At 46.0% G+C, this 22981-nt stretch overlaps 1 protein-coding gene across 1 annotated transcript in view; it reads left to right on the top strand.

Annotated features, from left to right (window-relative positions):
• Maml3 (mastermind like transcriptional coactivator 3) overlaps window positions 1-22981 on the top strand; it is a 380689-nt gene that overhangs the window by 234539 nt on the left and 123169 nt on the right. The window contains exon 2 of the mRNA XM_059252471.1: window positions 19725-21335. Coding sequence (XP_059108454.1) covers window positions 19725-21335 — 1611 coding nt within the window. The remainder of the gene's footprint in view (window positions 1-19724; window positions 21336-22981) is intronic.

The raw sequence follows: 22981 nt of genomic DNA, 5'->3' as shown, positions 1-22981 counted from the left end.
CAACTCTGATCTCTATTCATCACCTGTTTCCCTTTGGTGACCCACTGACAAATTCTAAAGCTTTGTTGTCCAGTGTGGTCACTGCGAGTCACGTGGAGCTTTTTTATAATCCAATTGTTTTGTTGGTTTTCTTTCTTTTGTTCCTTTTTTTTTTTTTTTTTTTTTGAGACAGAGTCTCACTCTGTGACTCTTGCTGTCCTGGGACTCACTGTGTAGACCAGGTTGGCCTCGAACTCACTGAGATTCTCTGCCTCTGCTTCATATTTTTTTAAAAATAGTATTTAGATTTTGGCTTTTCATGAAAGACATTTACTAAAAGTATCAGTGTTCCCAAATTCCAAAGCAATTTCCCAATCATAAAGAAATGAGGGAGGAAATGGTTTCTGCAAGGCCTGCTGGGGTTACGCGTATCTTTATAAATTATAAAGGGCTTTGCAAAAATGAATTCACTTATTCAGTGGAAATGCCTGGAACGTCATGTATACACCACCACACCTGTCTTTGTTTACGTGTGTTCTGGTGTCCTGGGCTTGAGTTCTCATGCCGGTCAGTCACACATTTTACCAACCATGCCATCCCCTCAGCTTTGGTGGTTTACTTTGCTATCTCGTCGATACATTGTATCTCTTTGCTGACTTCTCTCATCTAAGCAATGGTGCCCATTTCCCATGATGCACCTACTTTGTTAAGTATAAACATATAATATTTGTTATTGTAAATATATAATACCTTATATGTTTGATGGGTAATCGTCAAGAACTCACCAGCACATTTCTAAGGCCACATCTTCAGAAGTAAGAGAAAACTGTGTGGGTATCTGCCGCCCCCCAAACACCTACGATGTACAGAACAAGGCCTATCCATCCTTGCTTTCTTGGGCCAGTGCATGGATGACTTCACGGTCCTGTTTATTCTAGCTTTGTTTGTTGTTTATTTGGGTTTTTCTTTTTGTTTATGTTTTAGACAGAGTTTCGTGCAACGCAGCCTGATCTTGAACTCACTATGTTGTTTAGGATGACCTTGAACTTGCAATGCTCCGGAGTGTAGGAATTATACTATGCCTGCTTTGGAAGATACTGGGTGTGCAACCTAGGGCCTCGTGCATACAAGATAAGCACTCTGCCACCTGAGCCACATGTCTAGCCATGTCATGCACTTAGTTTAGCAATATTGAGGAATATATATATAAGGAGCCTGTTGAATATTATGTGTCCCTGCTCATTAAATATTGATGCACCCAGAGTGACCGCTGTGCAGACTGAGTAACACCTTGGTGCTTTTGCTGGGGATGAGCAGCTACCTCTGAGGCCATCTTCTTCTTGGTCTTCTGGACACGGTGAGGGGGTCACACACAAATATTCCCATTTTTAAATTAGAGGCCGAGGTGTGGAAAAGTTTCACCAAGGGAACCAGGTAACAGAGCTGCCAAGGGACTCCAGCCTGAGTGCCCGGCAGCCCATCAAAGCTGTGACAAAGCTCCTCAGGCTTAATATCAAAAAGAAATTGCTAACTGTGATTCAACGCTCGCTTCGCATAATGCATTTCTGTGACACTTCATAGTAATGAGATAATTACCATGGGTACAGTATTAGAGTATACATATTCCGATAAGTTACAGCTGCGAGAAATCAGTAATGGCCATTAATCAGCCCGAGTTCATTCTTCCCCAATCTCAGACTGGAAGTCAAACCGCAGACTTCCAGCAAACCCAAGACGGATGTTATCGTCGTCATTTCTGCCGTTTAGATGAAGAGTTTATGAATACAATAGACGCTCCCTAATTCAAACTAATTTGGGGAAAAAGCTTCCTGAATTGAGAAAAATGGGAATTGAAGTATCGTGGTAAATATATATTGAGTGTGATGTATTTTAGAAGTATCAAGTGCAATTCAAACTGTTAGTAAATAAACACCCTTGGGGAACTACTCTAATATATGAGAAGAATTTAGAATGTGGGTATCAATTGTTTATTTAAATCTGAGTCTCTTGAGTCCTTGAGTCTTTGAGGCTCGTCTCTATCTTAAGTAGGTTAAGCATTTCCCTCGTCATCTTTATTAGACCGATCCTTTTACATGGTAAGCTCTTTGTAGGAAGGGAGAAATATCAGGTTGGCCCTTTGCCAAGTCACAGCTAGAGGCAATATTATCAGAATTTAACTTAGCTAGGTGTTACTACAGAATGCTAGAAATAGCAACAGATGTGGTTTGTTTGTTTGTTTGTTTGAGACAGGGTCTCATTTGTGTAGCCCAGGCTAGCCTTTAACTTGTATTGTCTGCCTGAGCCTCCTGAATGCTAGGATTATAGGTGATATGTGCCACCACTCTGACTTAATTTATTTATTTATTTTTAACTGAAGTACTCGGGTTCAAATCCTGGACCTTGTACATGTTATATTCCACACTGAGCCACATCCTAGGCCCTTGACATCTTCTTATAACCTGGCCTGGTATCTAATTACCTAAACAGATATGTTCAGACCCTTCATGTCACTGAATAGCATTTCTTTAAAAACGGTTTATTTTGTTTATTTAGAGGAACCGTGCACAGCTGTATCACTCCCTGAGCTGCCAGTCAATACAACAGGGCTGGCTATGTCAGACCAGTATCCCCCCCGACAGGAGCTGTTCAACACTTGGGGGCAAAGTCAGAGCCATCCTTTGACATCTGAGTCCTAGCAGCCTTCACATCCTCTGTACCCGGCTCAGCACCTGATACCAGGTGTGCCATCAGGGGGAAAGAAATCTACTTTTAAATTAATCATGTAATTTACACACTTCGTTTACTTGCGGGGTTTTTGAAGATACTTGTAATTAAGACTCAAGTATAATTTTTCTTCCCAATATACTAAAAAAACCTTTGCAGATGAGCAGTGACTGCTTGCATTCTGCCACGAAGATCTCAGTGAGCAAGAACCTTCCAGTTCAAGGGTGCATTGGAGTGAAGAGTGCCTTCCAGGGTGGTTGTGAATGTAAGCTGTTGATCTGAATCCAGGGACCGAGGAGAGACTGGTGGAGCTGGAACAGCCCTCAGAGACCACGTACCACAGCCCTCTCACTTTAGAACGGAGGAAGCAGAGGTCTGGGGAGGTTAAACAGCTGTTGCCTGGTCACATAATTAAGTTTGTTTAGTTGCTGGGCTGTAGAGAGATTTGGAAAACAGCACATGCATATTTTTGCTTTTCAAGTTCCTGACATTTTGTGTTGTGTACACTCGGGGTATTTTTAAGTACTGATAACCACGTGGATGCAGACCTCATTTAGTCCAATCTGGCAGTGTGGGTAGTCGCCAGAGAAATCTATTACATTGCCTTGCCTGGTGCCTTTATGATCAGTTCCTTTGATTTATGGTGCTAGATTGGACAAAAGGTGGCAAAATATTCATTGTGGCTTTTGTTTTAACCCTCCTTTCCTTCCCGTTCAAACAACTTCAGAAATATCTCTAAAATCTTCATCTGTTGTTACCATTTTTTTTTTTTAACTTCTGAAGTGAGGTGGAAAAAAAAAATCTGTCCCCGGGGAGTTTTACGAGAGCCATAACTGTGCACAAGTAGGTAGTTATAGGAAATCCTATGCAAACTTGACTGTAGCATTCTGATGGAAAGTGCATAAATAATGTCTGGTTGGCTAGGTTAGGGATGAAATCACTGACGTGCCTCGCTTGGCTCTACCCTTTTATAGGACATTGACAGCACACCACAGTCTGAGCAAAAAGTTGACCAACTCTTACCTATTATGTTCGCCCTGTGATTTTCCCCTCGCTTGGGATATTGGGCTGGAGTGGGGGACCTGTTCTTCTTCTGCCTCAGTTTTCCCTCTGCTGTGCCCCTCTGAGGTCAGGTGTCACTGTGAAGGAACATTTACTCATTCTCAAGGAACAAGGGGGTACTCCAGGGCCTCTTGAACCGCAGCAGACCCACCTTCTGCTTGTTCTGAGGGTTGGTCAGGAGTTTGGACATTAAACACTGAATGGGAAGTACTTTTTATATGATAGTAATAATTTCGTTAATATTTGTCTGTGTGTGTGCACTCCTGTGTGTCACAACTCACATGGGGAGATCAGAGGACAACTCTGGGCAGTTGGTTACTCTCACTCTACTAGTTCCAGGAATGGAACTCAGGTTTTCAGGCTCGGTGGCAAGTGCCTTGGCCCGATGTTCTGTCTCCCCAGCCTCCTGAAGCTGTTTTTATGCCATAAACTTTGTCAGAGCAATGAGGGACGTAAGGGATGCAGGGAAGCAGACACTTTTAAAAATAAAGAATTGTTAAACTCGGATAAAGTAGTAATTGTCAACTGTTTTCTTTAAGGCCAACTCTGTACCCTGTTGATTTATAACTTGAGAATACCTTTAGACGTTCCCCTAATCAGCTATGCAGGGACGATATTGGATTCTGTATGAGCCGAATCATGCCTCCCCCGAATTCAGAGGCTGAAGTCCTAAGAGACTGACTAGGTTTGAAGACGGCCATTTAAATGGCAGCAAAACCCTTAAGGTTATGTTTGTGGGTCCTCAACAAACATAACCTCAGTCTTCATACAAAGAGGAATTGGACACACAGAAAGATGTGGCATCACAGAGAGGAGACCACGTGAGGACGGAGGGAAAATGGGACCCTCTGTATACCAGAGAGAGGCATGTCACTGAGACCAACCCCATCGACCCCTGGATCCCAGACATCTGGCTGCCAGAACGCCGAAGCTTGGGTGTGTTGTGGCCACTGTCTTGATCAGCATTCTGTCACATGGCAGACACCTGAGACAAATCAACTTAGATTTGGGATCATATTTTCAGCCCCTGGTCACTTGGCGCCATTGTTTGGGCCTGTGGTGACATAAGACATCATGTAGAATGTATAGAAGAGGAGGGTGCTTACTGCATGCTGGCCATGAAGCAGAGGGAGGGCCAGGAGAGAAAACGGATACTTCCTCTAGATCAGCCTTAGCTCGTGATGGTCAGAGGGACCTCCCAGAGGGGACCAAGCCTTTAACATGTAGGGGTGGGGTAACACTCCACACTGAACTGTAGAAGGCACCCATTCTGATATCTTGCTATGGGAACCCTGGTAAGACAGTACAGATCACTGCGAAGATTTCACTTTAGGTAACTTATTGTACACTTTCTTATCATTATCATATCAGAAATTAACTTCCCAAGTAACGATTTTCCCCCCTAATGTCTTCTGGACCAACCCACACTCCCCGACACAGGCCGGTTCTTCACGATCCCTGTGGCTCCTGCTTCTTTCTTCAGCCCCCCCCCCCCCCTTTGCACTTGGACACTGTGGCTGAAGGCAGACCTAAGTGCTGGAGGTCTTGCTCACAAATGCGCTTCTTCCTTCTCTGAACAAAGATGTGTTCCCACTGACTGAACTGTTGCTCTCTGACCACGAACTCCTCGAATCTTAGGTTGCGTGTAGGTTCCCTCAGGAAGCCTCTCCCCATAGACCGAGAGACATGCAGACTACAGACTACACTGGGGCCTGCTTCCCTGGCATCTCCATGCCGAAAGTTGTTGAGGTCAAATGCCCACTCCTACTCTCCAGAGTGTCCTTCCTACCTGACGCTGAACCGGTGCCCAGAGATCAGTTAAGCCAAAGCCTGGACAAGTTGGTGCAAGCTGGTCCTTTATGGTACTTATTAAGAGCTTGACCTAAGACCCGGAGAGGATAGGGATAGGCGTGAATCAAGTTGTTAGTCTTCTCCACCAGGCTATCATGGCAAAGTATAATATACTAGGCTGCTTAAGCATCAGAAATGTACTCCCTCACAGGTTTAGAGGCTGGCAGTCCAACTCAAGGTGTGAGCAAGGCTGGTTTCTTCTGAGCCCTTGCTGTGGTCTGAGTGTCTCCTAGAACTCCATGCTGAAACTGCATCCCTGTGTGCTGATGCTTAACAGGGTCTCTGGAGTTGAGTAAGTCACTCTGTGGGATTGGCGTAGACTACAAAGCTAAAGGGACCTAGTTTTTCTCTTTTTATATATTTATTGTTTTCTTTTCCCATTTTAATTTATTTATTTACTTTTCTATTATCAGCTTGATACAGTATAAATTCTTATCCTAATAGTGAAATGTTTCACTGAGGCTTGCCCAGTGATTGTGCAAAACCAAAACTTATTATAAGCCACAGTCACCATGGGTTCCCCCTGCTGTATAGCCTCCCTGGTTCTGTGGGTTGCAGTCTGATTGTTCTTTGCTTTATATCTAGTATCCACTTATGAGTGAGTACATACCATTTTTGTCCTTCTGAGTCTGGGTTACCTCACTCGGGATGATATTTTCTAGTTCCATCCATTTGCAAATTTCATGATGTCATTGTTTTTCTCTGCTGAGTAGTACTCCATTGTGTATATGTACCACATTTTCTTAATCCATTCTTCAGTTGATGGGCATCTAGGTTGTTTCCAGGTTCTGGCTATTACAAATAGTGCTGCTATGAACATAGTTGAGCATGTATCTTTGTAGTTTTTCTCTTTTGCTTTTCTGCCATGCCAGGAGGCCCAGATGTTGCCATTTCATAGGAACAGGGCTCACCAGACCCTGATGCCATTCCATGGGAACAGGGCTCACCAGACACCGATGCCATTCCATAGGAACAGAGCTCACCAGGCCCCGATGCCGTTCCATAGGAACAAGGCTCACCAGACACCAATGCCATTCCATAGGAACAGGGCTCACCAGACCCTGATGCCATTCCATAGGAACAGGGCTCACCAGGTCCTGATGCCATTCCATACGAACAGGGCTCACCAGACCCCGATGCCATTCCATAGGAACAGGGCTCACCAGGTCCTGACGCCATTCCATAGGAACAGGGCTCACCAGACACCGATGCCATTCCATAGGAACAGGGCTCACCAGACCCCGATGCCATTCCATAGGAACAGGGCTTACCAGACCCTGACCCTTCCAGCCTTTGATCTTGCACTTCCCAGCATTCAAGACTGTGACACATAAATTGCTTTTTGTAAATTATCCGGTCTCTGGCATTTTGTTGCAATAGTGTAAGTGGACTGAGGCAGCCATCTCTCTTGGGCTGACAGGGGGTCATTTCTCTGTGTCCTCACGTGTCCTTTCAGTGTCCCCACATGGTCTTTCCTAATTTCATCTTATAAGGGCACAGTCACCACCAGCCTAAAGACCTTCTTTTACCTTAATGGCCTTAGAAAGACTCTGTCTCCAAACATAGTCACAGCTGAGTTTCTGATGGCTGTGACTTAGACATACGGATTGGTAAGTGGCGGGGGACACAGTTGTCCTATGACACTGGCCATGAGCCATAGGCTCAGATTTTTACCACCCTTGTACATCCCTAGTATGGATGTAGGCAACTGCCTGGTGGCTTTTCCCTGGAAAGTCCTTGACGTGAAGAGTCTTCAGAACAGGATGGTTTTCGAATTGAGTATTGTTTTCTATGGCCGGTGTGGGCTACCCTGTTAGGACGTCTACACCCTGGCGTCCTATAGAACTGACATAATGAAGTCACTTCCCAGTTCACTGACTGCATTACCATGCTCATGGAAATTCCTCTTCGGGGCTGCCAGTCCTTGGGTAAGCCGGGAAATTCAGCACTGACACTTTCAGTTTCTACCCCAGGAGATGGAAGGAGATGGATTCAGAGGGCTTTTGCTGGCCTTTCCTGCTCACCCTCTGGAACACATAATATTGTCTTGGGGCTTTAGATTGGCCATAGAGGGCTCAGGCTTTCCCATCTTAAAGGCTGATAAAGGGTCCATGCAGGCTCAGCCTTGGACACTCCTCTTGCATAACTGAAATACTGCCCACATGAGTCAGGGAGGTTGTGGAAAGGAAACTGTGTGCCTAAATGACTCTGTCTGTTGCTATAACAACAGTACCTCTGTCTAATTTCTTTTGAAAAATGTATTTCAGCTGGGATGAAGCAGAGCAGCATCTCCCCACACAGGAAGGCTCAGCTGGCAGACTCCAGAGTGTTACTGCTTCTAGGTTGAATGGTAGTATGTACTGCCACCCGGCTGGACATTTCAGCCTTAGTATTTGCCCATTTATGAGAACAGGCTTCATATGGCATGTGTATGTGGACATCTTACCCTTCCCATGGGGATTCACTCCTGGCCTGTTTTGTGTCCTGTTGGTGGAGAAAGTCTACAGTCAGAGATTCAAGGGCTTGCTACGGACCCACGTTTGGTCCCCAGCACCCATGTGAAAATCTGGGCATTTGGCCGTGTTTATCAGTAATCCAAGTATTCAGAGATGGAAACAGGAAGACACACACACACACACACACACACACACACACACACACACACACACCCTGAACTTGCCAGGCCAGTCAGTCTGTCTAGCAGAATCACCCAGCTCCAGATTCAGTGAGAGACTCAAAAAAAGGTAGAGAGGGACAAAGAATACGAACCAGTGTCGATCTCTGGCCCCAGCGTGCGCAGGCATGGGCCTGCACACAGGTGCACATACGTGTACACATGGAAAGGCACAGCCATAAAGCAATCACCTTGTTGGTAAAGAAAGCCCAGGCCCTCAGCCTTCATACCCGGAGCAAAAATGTGCGGTGAAATGGAGGCCTAGGAGTCAGGTGCTGTCTAGAAATAAGAATCGAGTTGTTTGTTTGCATAATGGCATAGGTCTGTGGGTGGGTGGGTGGGGGGATCTGAGAATCTCTGTGCCCTCCTTGGGAGGTGGCTCCTGGCTGCCTGGATGTACCCACTGTGTAATACAATGACAGCTCACTAGGAAATGGAGCTCTTGACCTCTTCGAGGGAAACCAGAGATTTTTTTTTTATAGACCTATTTCAATACTTTTGCATTCCAAAGGGAGATGAATGTGTGCTGGGTTTTATTCAAAAGCGTCTCCTCACATCTGGAAGCTCTGGGTTATTTGCATCTCCTAAGCTGGTGCACGACTTCAGGGGGAGAGAGAGAGAGAGAGAGGATCTCACGAAGGGCTAAAAACGAAAGTGAGAATTCCTCATTGAGAAAGAGGACATTTTGAATAAACAGTGGAATAAAAATATTCTTAGGTCCGACCCAGGGGAGAGAAAAGCACGGAACCTCTGTGGAGTGTTTCTCCTCCTGTCTTGTCCCTCCCAGAAAATAAACAGAACCCTGGGCTTGGCCCTGGCTTGCTGCGCTTTGGCCCCCCCTGCTCGTAGGAGTCTCCATCTGGGAATGACACCATCGTGTCTCATCTTTTCGTGTGTCCCCTTCCCTCCTTATGGTTCCTCCTTCTTGCTCACCTCCCTCCTTTGTTTCTTTACAGCTATAAATAAAATCCCATTAGAAAATTCAGAAAACAACACAAGGTCATGCCTACAGGTATGTTTGAATAGAAATGTATGCATGACGTCTAGTAAGAACCACTGGGAGAGACCCTAAGGATACTGTTTCTTGTCCTTAAAAAGTAAATGCAGTGTGTGTGTGTGTGTGTGTGTGTGTGTGTGTGTGTGTGTGTGAAAGACAGAGCCCTTCAGGGCTCTGACTGGGTTTTGACAGCAGCTGCTTGTCCCTGTGGAGCTTTTCCTAAGAGAGCTATTGAGTGCCGGAAGCCGCTGGATGCACGTACCCACTGCCTGCTGATGCCGCCCTGCTGTAGCAGTTATCACTCCTCAAGCACGTGACAGACGTGTGGTACAGCATCTCTCCTGTAGAAAATCACCCGGCCCTTCTGTGAAACAGGCAAACCTGACTCAGCCTTGGGCAGATCCTCCTCAGAGCCCCCATGACAGGTTCAAAACCGCCTAGAATTTATGGGCAGGCTTTGCTGAAGTCTGATGGGGCAGGAGCCATGGGGGGAAGAATGGGCAAGAACAAGCTTTGAGAGGAATGTGCGTTACCTGTCCTGGCTGAAGCATTCCGCAGCCATCATAGTTTATTATGATGATTAGTCAAGATGGCAAAAGAAAAGCACTAGCCAAGGATGGTGGTAGGCCCTGTAATCCAGTTACTTGGGAGCCTGAGACCAGGGGATCACCAGTTCTAGGACAGATTGCCCGCACAGCCAGTTGGGAGGTAGCCTGTGCTACATGAGACCCAACCTCAAAAAAATAAAGTAAAAAATAAAAATGGGCCAGATATGGTGGTGCATGCCTTTACTCCCATAAGTCAGGAGACAGAGGCCAGTGGATCTAGGCTGGGCAGGGCTCCATAGTAAGACTCTGTCTCAATAAAAATAAATTAAAAAAAAATTAAGATACAATACCCATAGCGTGATGCCTGGCAGTTTTCAGTCAATTAGAATATTTCATACCAACAATATCTTAACTGTTACTAAATGATAAATTAAGTTAGCTGATAAAAACTCGTACTCATGCTGAAAGCTATGTGAAGAGATCTGAGAATCATACAGCCTTGGTGACTACAGGGATTACCATCTTAGTCTTAATGAGTGGTTCATTGTTTCATCAATGCTCATGAAAACTACCTAAATGTCACATAAAAAGAGTGCCTGGGACTCATGTAGCCGGGGGTGAAATGTGATTTATTCCTTCAATTGTGAGAAAGCCAAGAGCCTATGTGGACATTTATGTACTTGGAAACTTGGAGCTTTGGGGAGATCTTGGGACATTGTGTTTCTAAATGTCGAGGGCCTTGTCTGCCACTGCTCCCAATGTGTTGGGGTCCATCGCTGTGGTACAGCCAGCTGGTACTTACTCCATGTTTAAGGATAGCTAAAGGATAAAAGCATACCCCCAAATTCAGTCATTCATAAAAAACATATTTTGAAAAGTCTAAAACCAGTCAGTTAAGGACCTCACGGCCAGATTTGGGGGTCTGTGATCCACGATTGGAAAAGAAGTACTATGAGTACACAGTGTCCTCAAAATGCCGTGGACAGTGCTGGCCCCAGGCCGGGGCTCCATGTTTGCGGCCTTCCTTCCTTCCCATGGGGCTCTCGGGTATTACTGATGCCCACTAAGGGCAAGGCCCCTTGCAGGGAGATCCCATTTTTCCTGAAGCATTTCAGAATGGATATTTCTGAATTTTCTGAGTAAGTGTCTCCTCCAGAGACCCAACATTTGCAACCAAATGGGCCCAGGAAACTACCATTCTGGATTCCTCACAAGCAGAGTTTTAATCTCCAGGCTTATGTATGCTTAGGAGTATGTCTTAGTGTGTGTTCTTAGTCAGAGTTTCTATTGCTGTGAAGAGACACCATGACCACAGCAACTCTTATAAAGGAAACCATTTATTGGGTAGCATACAGTTTCAGAGGTTTAGTCCATTATCATGGTGGGACATGGTGGCCTGCAGGCAGACATGGTGCTGGAGAAGGAGCTGAGGGTTAATATAATTTGATCCACAGGCAACAGGAAGTGAACTGTCTCACTGGGTGTGGCTTGAGCATATATGAGACTTCAAAGCCTACCTCCATAGTGACTCATTTCCTCCGGCAAGGCCATACCCATTGCCACAAGGCCACACCTCCTAATAATGCCACTCCCTATGAGCTTATGGGGGCCAATTACACTCAAACTACCACAGTGTGTGTGGCATATAGTTATATCGTCAGATTTTTTTTAAGTTCACATATAATGTTGTTTTCTCTCTGATTGCTGAGAGTGTGTGAGATTGGCAAGGACTTCACAAGTTGGGTTATGATTTTCCTTCTTCTTTCTGTGCTGTTCTGCCTGACGGGAAGATCTCTTTCAAACAAACGTATCTAACCTCTGGCAGCACCTTTGTTGATGGTGCCTGTTTTCTGGGGTGGTCCACGCTCTTGGAAATGGGTTGACCCTGAAGCCACTGGCACAGAGCCCATACAGATTGTAGGATGGACAATGGTGACAGATATTACCATGCTCAGAGGAACTGAAACTGTTTATATATATATTATATTTTTTTTCATGGAAGATAGGATGGAAATCCATCAATCTTGCATTCAATTCATGATCCCCTGAAGCTGGGAAGACCTCAGTCTAGAGTACAGTTCCCTCGTTCTACTTTGAGATGCCCCAGAGCAAGCAGGGCATAATCTGTGTTCTTTGGGTGTGCGTCTCTAAAAATCTGATCCCAGACTTCAAAATATCAGAATGCAGCAGTCATTGTAGTCTGCATCCCAGTGTCTAGATGCAGGAGATCCTAACCCAGCTCTCTCAGGACACCCGAGGAACTCATTGCATTTCTTTGGCTATCTGTGTCCCTCCTCCCACCCTGTGTCCTAATCTGGATGCCACCTGAAGCTGCTAAGTCAGGGATTGTTGAAGCAGAATCGGGACATCCGCCTTGTTAACACCTTCACAGTCCCACTAAAGTGTGTGTGGGGGAACACTAGAGAAAAAGGGAATTCCTTGAATAAGATCAAGTATACATTGTAAGTATATATGGCAGTGTCACCGTGAAATCCCTCTGAACATTTAACTTATGCTGACAAAAATAAATTAGAAATAATTTATTGCAAAACCAAGCTTGAAAACAGAAGAAATGAAAACCAAATCCCTGAAACTCTTAAAGCCTTTGTAAGAGTACCACATCTGTGGGGAAGTCCTGAAAGTGGTTCACACTCTGTTCGTATCCTCACACGGAGAATATCTAACACATGTCTATGCTAGGTCACTCCATCAAATACAAAATAAGCAAGTCAGATTCATCCATGTGACCCTAGGCTTATTACTACTCATAGAATGGGAAGAGAATACCCATGCGATGATTGATCCTAGTGAATCATCTTCAGGTTTGCCCAGAACAGACCACAATGACCACAACGCTCTCCTGGAGTTCATTAGCATCTGCAGCATAGATTCCAACCCATCTTCAAATCTCAGGGAAGAAGCCATGTCTCTAACAGTTTGGAAAGGAAAGTCACACAAACTTGTGCTGGGGGAGGGGACAGCTGTGACAAGAGGAAAGAAACCACACGAAGCCTCTTGAGGATATTTAGAGTTCTACAAAAGAAGCTGGTGACCTCAGCTGTCCTTTTCCTTGTAACGGCTGCCACCCACCATTCCCGCCCCCCAAACACTGTCTTTTTCCCAATATAGAACCATCAGCGTAGCACGAATTGTTAGAAGGTCTTATTAATAAAAACAAACCTGGAGCCAGATATTGGGGTGAACGCTGAAAGATCAGAGAAACAGAACCAGCCACAGCTAACCTCATCTCGCCAATTCCTCAGCTGATCCTGTTTCCTCAGACTGGAAGCCTTTGAGTCCTCATCCAAATGGATCCCAGCTGAACTGCTGCTTAAAGCCTAAAAGCTTAACCAACCTAGTTCCTGGTCCTCACGCCTTATATACCTTTCTTCTTCCTGCCATCACTTCCTGAGATTAAAGGCGCGTGTCACCACGCCTGGCTGTTTCCAGTGTGGCTTTGAACTCACAGAGATCCGGATGGATCTCTGCCTTTGGAATGCTAGGATTAAAGGTGTGTGTGCCACCATTTTCTGGCCTCTATATCTAGTGGCTGTTCTGTTCTCTGACCCCAGATAAGTTTATTAGGGTGCACAATATTTTGGAACACGATATCACCACAGTCAGCTCCGTTGGTGCAAAGATCTGCTGTAAGGATAACTGTTATCCTTTGTGATCATATAACATGTGCTTTGTGACTCGAAAGGCACAGCAGTCCATTCAGAAATTATTTTATTAAAGCAGGCTGTATACGGTCATTCCACGTGTGATATACTTCAAGCACACTCTGCACTTCCCTCTCACTCCCCCCTCTCCTTTGTCTGCTGTCTTCCCCAGACACTTGCTCCTGCTTTCACGTCCTCTGGACATATGTGATTCTCTGTACCGCTATGTAAAGTCTAGGACCCACAAAGAAGGGAAAACTTGCATTATTTGACTGTCTGAGACTGGATTCATTCATTTAACATGATAATCTCTAGTAGCATCTATCCTTCAAATATTTTATTCATTCTTCTCTGTGGCTGAAAAATATTCAGTGTGTGTGTGTGTGTGTGTGTGTGTGTGTGCACATGTGTGTGCATGCGTGTGTACTGTGTGTGTGTGTGCCATGTGCCCATGTCACAGCACACATGCGGAGATCAGAGGACAGTCTTTGGGTGCCTTCTCTCTCCCTCCACTGTGTAGGTCCTGGGAACCAAACTTCCGCTGTCAAACTTGGCAACAGGGTTTTTTTACCCCCTGGGTCATCTAATCAGCCTCTATGCCTGTATCACATTTTAAAAACAATCTGTTTCTCCGTTGAAGGATTGTTTCCATAGCTTAGCTGTTGTGGGTAGCCTGCAGTAAACAATGACGCTCGGGTATCTGCTATTCTTGTCGCTGTGGATCTGGGACACACAATATGCTCATGGGCACACACCATTCTGCCCCTCTCAACCTCTGGTTTTCTCTCACTTCCTCTACCTCACATGTATCCTGTAATTCAACATAAACACCAGCTATCAAGCCACACTGCAGAGAGGAGGCCATCTCTAGAGCATTCTGGAAGGGGAATTATTGTCTCCAGAGCACTTGATACCTGATAGCAACCCATATTGTCACAGGCATTAGCTGAACGGCACACTTCAGCTCCTGGCAGCTCAGCTTCCCTTAATGGGAGAAAACATCTCTATATATAAGCGTGGTAACATGGAAACAAGCGGGCTAAGCCTCAGTAAAGCTTCGATGCTTGTTCACGAGGGCATAGTGTACTAAGAGGTTTTCTGCTCTGGGAGGTAAGAGGGCCAGAGTCTTGTTGAGATAGGCAATTGGAGCTGAGATTGACCTGAGTCCCTAAGAGTGGGGACTCCCAGGACAATTGCTCGCGTGCAGCCAAGGAGTCTCCTACTCACTGAACAAGCTGCTTGTCAGATTCTCCAACACACAGCCAGCTGCGCGGCTCCCTCCCCACATCCCCTTCTCCCATGAGGGACATAAAGAGGGAATTAGATTTTCAGACCACCTTTCCATAAAACAATGGATGATGAGACAGAGGGAATTGATGTGAAGATTGCTCTGCTATTTTGGACGTAACAAAACCGAACATAAAAACCATGGCATAGCATCTTCAATGCTCTTTCTCATACTCCCAAATGCTGATACATACACAGATCACGATTTGGCTAAAAGGGGCCAGCAGTGGAGAACATGAAGCCCCTGGGGAAGAGAATCTTCTCCATAGCCCCTTTCAGGTCGTGTGCTGGGAATGTATCTGGTTTGAACCTGAACAACATAGCTTCCCCTGCTCTACAATCTAGGACATGCATGCATTAGCGCTTGGACTGGGGCTTGAATTGCAAATTTGATTTTTGTTGTTCATATTATGAAAGCTACTCCAGATGCTTGGGAAACATTAAGGTTTGGCCGGCTAGGGAACAGAAATATTGCCATTATACCTATCTGTGTCTTGAAGACTCAGGAAGCATTCTGTCCCCATGGCAGTCGTGACTGAATTTTAAAAATAGTAAAGCTGAGGCTTAGTGAGTGCTGACTGGGTTCCACGTCCATAATTATGTGTTAGCACATTATCTGCTATGAACTCACCCTCACAGTAACTCTGTGAGCTAGTGCTACTAACCCGTTTGGGAACCCATGAAACCAAACTTGGGACAATTTATAGACATTTCTCCAAATTCATCCTTTGAGTGTCAGCCGGGGGCTGCCAGGGGCTCGGAAGCAAGCAGGACAGAGAGCCTTGGGCGTGGCCCGTCTGGCCCACAGCCATCCATTGCTGAGTACGCATGCTCTTTTGGTGCATGGGAAGGGGGTCTTCGGCCATCATTCTCACTCCCGTGCCTGGCTCTTGTTTCTATAATGCTGGGCTCTGGTGTTTTGCCTACTTAACTCCTTAGAGGTGAGTGGGTTCCCAAGCAGACCTCTTGGCCTTTGGAGGCTTGGCCGCCTCTGTTTTATAGGGGGGGGACAAGTAGAGTGTCTTTATTTATCAGTCCTGTTCATTCATGACATGACCCAGTACAGAATCGTGGACCTGTGGTTCTAAAATAACATCAGATTCGTTTTTTAAAGACAAGCACTCATTTTCTGAAGCTTAACATCACTTCAGGAGGTGCCCGGGCCTCATTTCTGTAGGCCTTTAAGCTGTGATACTTGAATCTGTCACCGTGTTTGGAGCTACATACATTCACGCACCTGTCACGCTGATGATCCGAACCATGGTTTCCTGGTTTGTTCCATAAATAATGTTATTTCCTAGCAGTGTTCCCCTAACATGATGGATTGAAGCATCATTTTCTTTGAAGTCAAGTTCTAGTGTGTCCCAGTTAGGTCCCGGTTTTCAGCTGTTTAAGAGCCTCAACTGAGTGATTATGACAGGCTCTGGTTTGTAATGAAAACTAAGATTTGGGGAAAGGGATTAGATGGGAGTTTGGCTCAAGGTTCCCTTTGACTCTGCTTACTTTAAAAGAAGGGTGTCCTCTGCTTCCAAGAAAGCGTGTACTCCTTAAAACTCACATCACCAGATCGGTGTTTCTCTCCACGGGGCTCCTAGAGCCGTGTCAACTCCACAGATTCAGCTCACAGGGAATCAACACCTCTCACCTACAGGATCTCTAAAATACAGTGTCTGCCAAGCGCGGGGCACCCACGTAGAGGAACCGTTCTGACGTTACCAGCATCACTTAGGCCCTCGGCCTTTGCCTGTGCTTGTGCAGCCCAGTGGGAAACTTACAAAGGGAAGACCTTCACCCACATAACAGGCGTCTCCCCAGCTCCCACTCTGTGGACACTCTTCGACCAGAGCCACAGGCATATCCCTTTCTGGCAGAAAGAAAGGTGCAAAGACATGAACTGGGTATAAAACTAATAAACTATTCATAGAGTTCACACTCTCTGGAGCAAGAGAGTGTCCCATCCGTCCCAGGAAAGAAGACTCTCAATCAGAAATTCCTCATGGCCACCAGGCTGGCTTCTGCGGTCATTCAGACGCACTGGTCTCATCTCTGAATGAGACAGCAGCATTTTTCCCTCATTTGGTAGCTACTTATTAACTGTTGCGAACAACCTGACCCAGGAAACAAGTCAGCCACGGTCCCTAACTTCTCGGCACAAAGTATGATCAATGGGGAAGTATAGATGGCTTGGAAAACCTTCTTCGGATTAATCCAGTTCAGTGTGGGTAGGTTGGGGTGGGAGAGGGAGGGATCCGTAACTCCCACAACTCAGTAAGGGGGATCTGAACTCTGATGTGAAACATAAGCAGCTAAGGGACAGGGAAAGGGTGGGGAGAGAGGGTATTAACCAGGGAAAGGGAGTATTGACCTGGGAAAGGGAGTATTAACCAGGGAAAGGGAGTATTAACCAGGGAAAGGGAGTATTAACCAGGGCAAAAGGAGGGAAGGGAGATTTTTCCAAGCTAAGAAAACATCATTTTTTCTGGAGACAGAAGGAAGCTTGACACAGTTAGGGAACTTTAGGAGGCTGAAGAAGGCTGGGGTGCAGTTCAGTGCGCAGCGCTTGCCTAGCACGAGCAAGGCCTCCTGGATTTGATCCCTACTTCACACACACACACACACACACACACACACACACACACACACACACTCACTTTTAAAAAGAGTTTTAGGAAAATTGATAGTGGATTGCGGACACTGGATAAGTGTGGGGAGAACGGAGATGGTAGGATAGGAAGATGTAAAGACGACAGCTGAGATTTTCGTCTGATCACTTCTGGCTTGTGAGCAGGAACCAGGCACAGTGTGCAGAATAGACAGGAGAGGGCTAAACAATGAATTTCCGGGAGAACAGGTAAAGGAGGGGACAGGTCACGCAGAGGTGGTCCCCTGGTCTGGGGCAGTGACAGTGTGGACGGACATGAGATGAGCATGTCAGTGTACAGTGCTCACACCTCTGGCCTAGGTAACTGTGTGGATGCAGAGATGGGGAACAGGTGAGGATCAGATTGAGTTTTAGATGCTCCTTAACTGTCCGAGAAAGTTGGAGTTAGTGGGGCTCAGCAGAGACGGAGCTGGCTACACTGTTTGGGACCATCAGCCTAGGGAAGATGGTGCAGGATGTTGTAGTCGAGGGAAATGCCCAGAACATCATATATATGAGCAGAAGAAAGAAAAATATTAAGGAACGTAGAAGAATTCCATCATTTACAACAAAGAATGCATGGTAGTGAGAAAGAGGAAATCTCACCAAGTCTGAAGTCACAGGAGATGATGGAAACACATCAAGCATCCAATGGAGCTGCAAGACAGAAAAATTAGGAGACAAGCGCAAGTTTTAGGCTATGTACAACATTAACCTTCATTGTCTGCCATTTGGCAATGCATGAAATCCATATTCATAAGACGTTTTTGCTGCTCTGGTCACTCCGACAAGAAAATAGAACAACCTAGTTGTCCATCAACAGATAAATGGATAATGAAATTCTGCTACATATATGTGTGTGTGTGTGTGTGTGTGTGTGTGTGTGTGTGTGTGTGTGTAAGGAATACTATCTAGATCCAAAGAAAAAAATGAAACCACAAAACTAGCAGGAAAATGAACTTGGAAAGTGTAAAACTGGGGCTGAAGAGATGGCTCAGTGATTTTTGAAGAACACTGGCTGCTCTTCCAAAGGACCTGGGTTCAATTTCCAGCACCCACATGGTGGCTCACAACTGTCTGTAACTCCAGTTCTAGGGGATCTGGCATTCTTACACAGACATACATACAGGCAAAACACTAATGCACACAAAATAAATAAATAAATCTTTTTTTAAAAGGAAAGTATAAAACTAAATGAAGTTACCCATTCTCAGGAAGAAAATTGCATGTTTTTCCTCATATGAGAATCTATTCTATAACATATATGTGTGTGTGTAAAGAAATGTATGTGTGAGTATAGTATATATGTAGTAAGAACAGGAAAGGCTACTATTTGGTGACTGAGGAGGAACAGAATTCAGGTGAAGTCACAAAAGGATATAAAACTAATTGTTTTTCTAATTTTGACTTTCTTCCTGATTTTTCAATTACTTGTGGTGGATAAGTGCATAATGATGTAACTGATAATGAAATCATAAAATCCAAAGACAAGTTCCACGGCTTCCAATTGGCTGCTCTAACTGAGTAGTTCATTGAGGTCTGTAGACTTCGGGTTTTGGCAAATGCTATATTAATCTCTCCGTGTGTATTTTTTCATTTGCAAGTTCATTACAATAAACTGATTTTTAAAAAAGACATTGATAAGTGTTCTTCAAAATATTGTTGATTTAATTCCTTGATGGTTTCGATTACGGGGGTATGGTGAGAATTGAGGATAGATATCTTTTACAAGAGCGATGTGTTTTAGTCCGCATCTCAAGTGTGGACTAAATTTGGAAACTGCTCACAGGTGACCCTTCCCCGTGACCTTTACCCTGCATATCTCTCGGCTCTCTGAACTCTGCTTTTAGATGAAGCCTTTTCTCATAGATTTTGAATCATGGTGTCACCTGATTTTGAAACTACAAGCATCCTTTCCTTTTGGTGTGTTATACAGCACTTAAAATGTAGTTCCTGGGCTAAGGAGATTCTTCATCCTAGTATCTGAGTCTTATTCCAAAAGCCTAGGAACAAAAACCAGAAAATTCCAGCACATGTCCACCTGGAATCCCAGCACTGAGGAAGCAAGTGGGTAGGTCCCCGGGGCTCACTGGCCAGCCTCACCTCATGGGGGTGCTCCAGGCCAATGACACACCCTAACAGGGTAGACGGTGCCAAAGGTCCACACACTTATGCACACGGGTGTGCATGCGTATACGTGAACATGCCTACGCGCAAAGGTAGTTCACCACAATGCACATCACGATGGTTAAGAGTTCGATATGAGTTTAAGCCATTTTCTCTCTCATTTCTCTTCCAGCTCCAAGAGACTGTGAAAAGGAAGCTGGAAGGGGCCCGATCACCACTTAATGGGGACCAGCAGAATGGGGCTTGCGATGGGAGCTTCTCTCCCACAAGCAAGCGCATCAGAAAGGACCTTACCACGGGGATGGAAGCCATCAACAGTTTGCCCAACAACCTGCCGCCGCCTTCAGCTTCACCCCTTCACCAGCTTGACCTCAAGCCTTCTTTGCCCTTGCAGAACAGCGCTGCTCACACTTCTGGGCTGCTAGAGGATCTGGGTAAGAATGGCAGGCTCCCTGAGATTAAACTCCCTGTCAATGGCTGTGGGGATCTGGAGGACAGCTTTGCTATATTGCAGAGCAAGGACCTCAAACAGGAGCCTCTTGATGACCCCGCCTGCATAGACACATCCGAAACGTCACTTTCTAATCAGAACAAGCTGTTCTCTGACATTAACCTGAATGACCAAGAGTGGCAGGAACTAATAGACGAGCTGGCCAACACGGTTCCAGAAGATGACATCCAGGACCTGTTCAATGAAGACTTCGAGGAGAAGAAGGATCAGGAATTCTCACAGACGACCATGGAGACCCCACTCTCCCATGAGAGTGCGAGTGTGAAGAGCGATGCCTCTCATTCTCCTTTTGCACACATCTCTATGGGGTCGCCCCAAACCAGACCTTCATCTTCTGGTCCCCCCTTTTCTACTGTCTCCACAGCCACTAGCTTACCATCTGTGGCCAACACCCCCGTGGCTCCAAACCCTGCCAACTCGCCAGCTAACTGTGCTGTCCAGTCCCCCCAGACTCCAAACCAAGCCCACACTCCAAATCAGGCCCCCCCTCGACCTGGCAATGGCTATCTCCTTAATCCAGTCTCGGTGACGGTGACGGGTTCAGGATCGGGCTCCGTGGCAGTGCCCAGCTCTGACATGTCCCCAGCAGAGCAGCTCAAGCAGATGGCTGCCCAGCAACAACAGAGGGCCAAACTCATGCAGCAGAAACAGCAGCAGCAGCAGCAGCAGCAGCAGCAGCAGCAGCAGCAGCAACAGCAACAGCAGCAGCAGCAGCCCCACTCAAATCAGACTTCAAATTGGTCTCCCTTAGGGCCTCCGTCAAGTCCATATGGAGCAGCTTTTACGGCAGAAAAACCAAATAGCCCAATGATGTACCCCCAAGCCTTTAACAACCAAAACACTATAGTGCCTGCAATGGCCAACAGCCTGCAGAAGACGACCATCAACAACTACCTCCCTTCGAATCACATGAACATGATCAGTCAGCAGCCAAATAACTTGGGTACAAACTCCTTAAACAAACAGCACAATATTCTCTCCTATGGCAACACTAAGCCTCTGACCCATTTCAATGCGGACTTGAGTTCAAGATTGACGCCCCCCATGGCCAACCCCAACAAAAACCCATTGATACCCTACATCCAGCAGCAGCCTCCGCAGCCCCAGCCGCCACCGCAGCCGCAGCCGCCCCAGCAGCAGCCTCGGCCTCCACCACCGCTGCAGGCTCCCAGAGCGCACCTGAGTGAGGACCAGAAACGCATGCTTCTCATTAAGCAGAAAGGAGTGATGAATCCGCCCATGGCCTATGCTGCGCTTCCAGCCCACGGTCAGGTAAGGGAGAAGTGGCGCCCAGCGGGAGCCGTTCTTACCTGTGTGCCAGGCTGTCCCGTGCGTATCATGGGCACCAGGCTAGGCCTGGAGTGGAGCCTGATAATCAGCAGAAATCCTGCCCTGTGCATCCTTGTGCGGTTTCCTCGCAGAGCTGGAGAAAGAGTGGCCCATTAAACCTTTCTTGTACATGAATGCCTCCTATTCCTCCTATTCTTGACTGCAGCCAAGAAAAATTTAAATTACGTCCAATTTTCACTGTGAGGAAAGCAGGCTGCAGAAGTCACATAACCCAGTATGGCGTCCCTCTATAGTTTTTCTTCCGGTTCATTAGCCAAAGGGTTATAGGAAAGCAGGGGTGCTTAGGCCTAGCTAACACCGGTTTATACCACCTGGACGAACTGTCAGCTGTCTTAACGGGCTATGAATGATGGGAAATATGGACTCTTGGCCTTTAAAAATCAGAGTGTTTTTGTATTTTCAGAGTGAAGTGGGAGAGTGCGTCTTGTAGGACTGTTTAACGTCTAAACATTTGCCATTTTGCCAGCAACAGTTAGACATCTTGATCAAATGAATTAGGAGTATAAGCATCCCTGTCCTTGGCATTCGGTTTGATTTCAGCAAGACTTGCTAGTGAATTCATGGGGTGTGTGTGTGTGGTGGGGGGTGTCTCTTTACTTTCAGTTGCTATCTGTGCGCCCCTCCTTGTGGACTACAGACAATGTCCTCTATGTAGATACCTGGAAACTTTGCATCTTGTGACTCCCACTTGTGACCCCCATTCTCTACCCGCAACCCCCAGGTTGATGGAATCTCCAAGGCTGGAGGTGGTGCTGGCCTGCATAGACAGGCCTGAGCTCTGCGGCTTCATTCTTACCCTTCACAGACGTCCAACTCCCAAACCTCAGAGGGCTTCCTCGCCTCCACATGCCCGCTAGATTTAAAGAAGTCCTGTTGGCTTGATTTTACATCAGCTGCAATTGGGAGCTAGTAGGAAACGTCTTTGAAATGTGGACTTTGATATTTTATAATGATTTCATTAAAATATAGAAATATATGTCAATGGAAATGCAGCCTTTTATACACTTTACCATGAAGTTCAGAAGCAAGCAAAAATAGAGGCCATAGGCAAGGTGCTTGTGGGAGCCCAGATGCGTCACGAGGTTATGAGATTGCGTACTGTCAAATGATCCGTTGTTAATCTTAATACAAATTATGCTTGTACTCAGGCTGTTTTCATGCGGGCATTTCTTCCGAGCCAGACCAAAGATGATTAATTCCAACTTGCAGGTTCTGTAGACATATGGGTGCAATGATACCCCTCTGTCCTCCGAGACCCTCACTAACACCTTTCTACGTGTGCTAACTAGGAACAAAGTCTTTGCTGGAACACGGTTGTTGTTGTTTTTTAAAGGGGTCCTTTGGGATCCTGATGTTTGCCAGTGGGTCCCTGAGACCTTTAGCTGCAGGGGTCATGTTTTGAAGGGCTCAGTCAGCTGAAGCAGCGTCTGGATTCAATCTGCATGGAGGGTCCCTTCCATCTCAGCAGAGGTGCCTTCAGGATGGACAGAATCTTCCCTGGCAAGGGCTCACCAGAACAATTGCTTCTGAGCACAGAGCACAGGCAGGCAGAAGTAGCAGCTTTTCTA

Source organism: Peromyscus eremicus, unplaced genomic scaffold, assembly GCF_949786415.1.
Source record: "Peromyscus eremicus unplaced genomic scaffold, PerEre_H2_v1 PerEre#2#unplaced_62, whole genome shotgun sequence".
Lineage (NCBI taxonomy): Eukaryota > Metazoa > Chordata > Mammalia > Rodentia > Cricetidae > Peromyscus > Peromyscus eremicus.
Note: the sequence above shows the minus strand (reverse complement) of the source record. Positions and strands in the feature narration are given on the sequence as shown.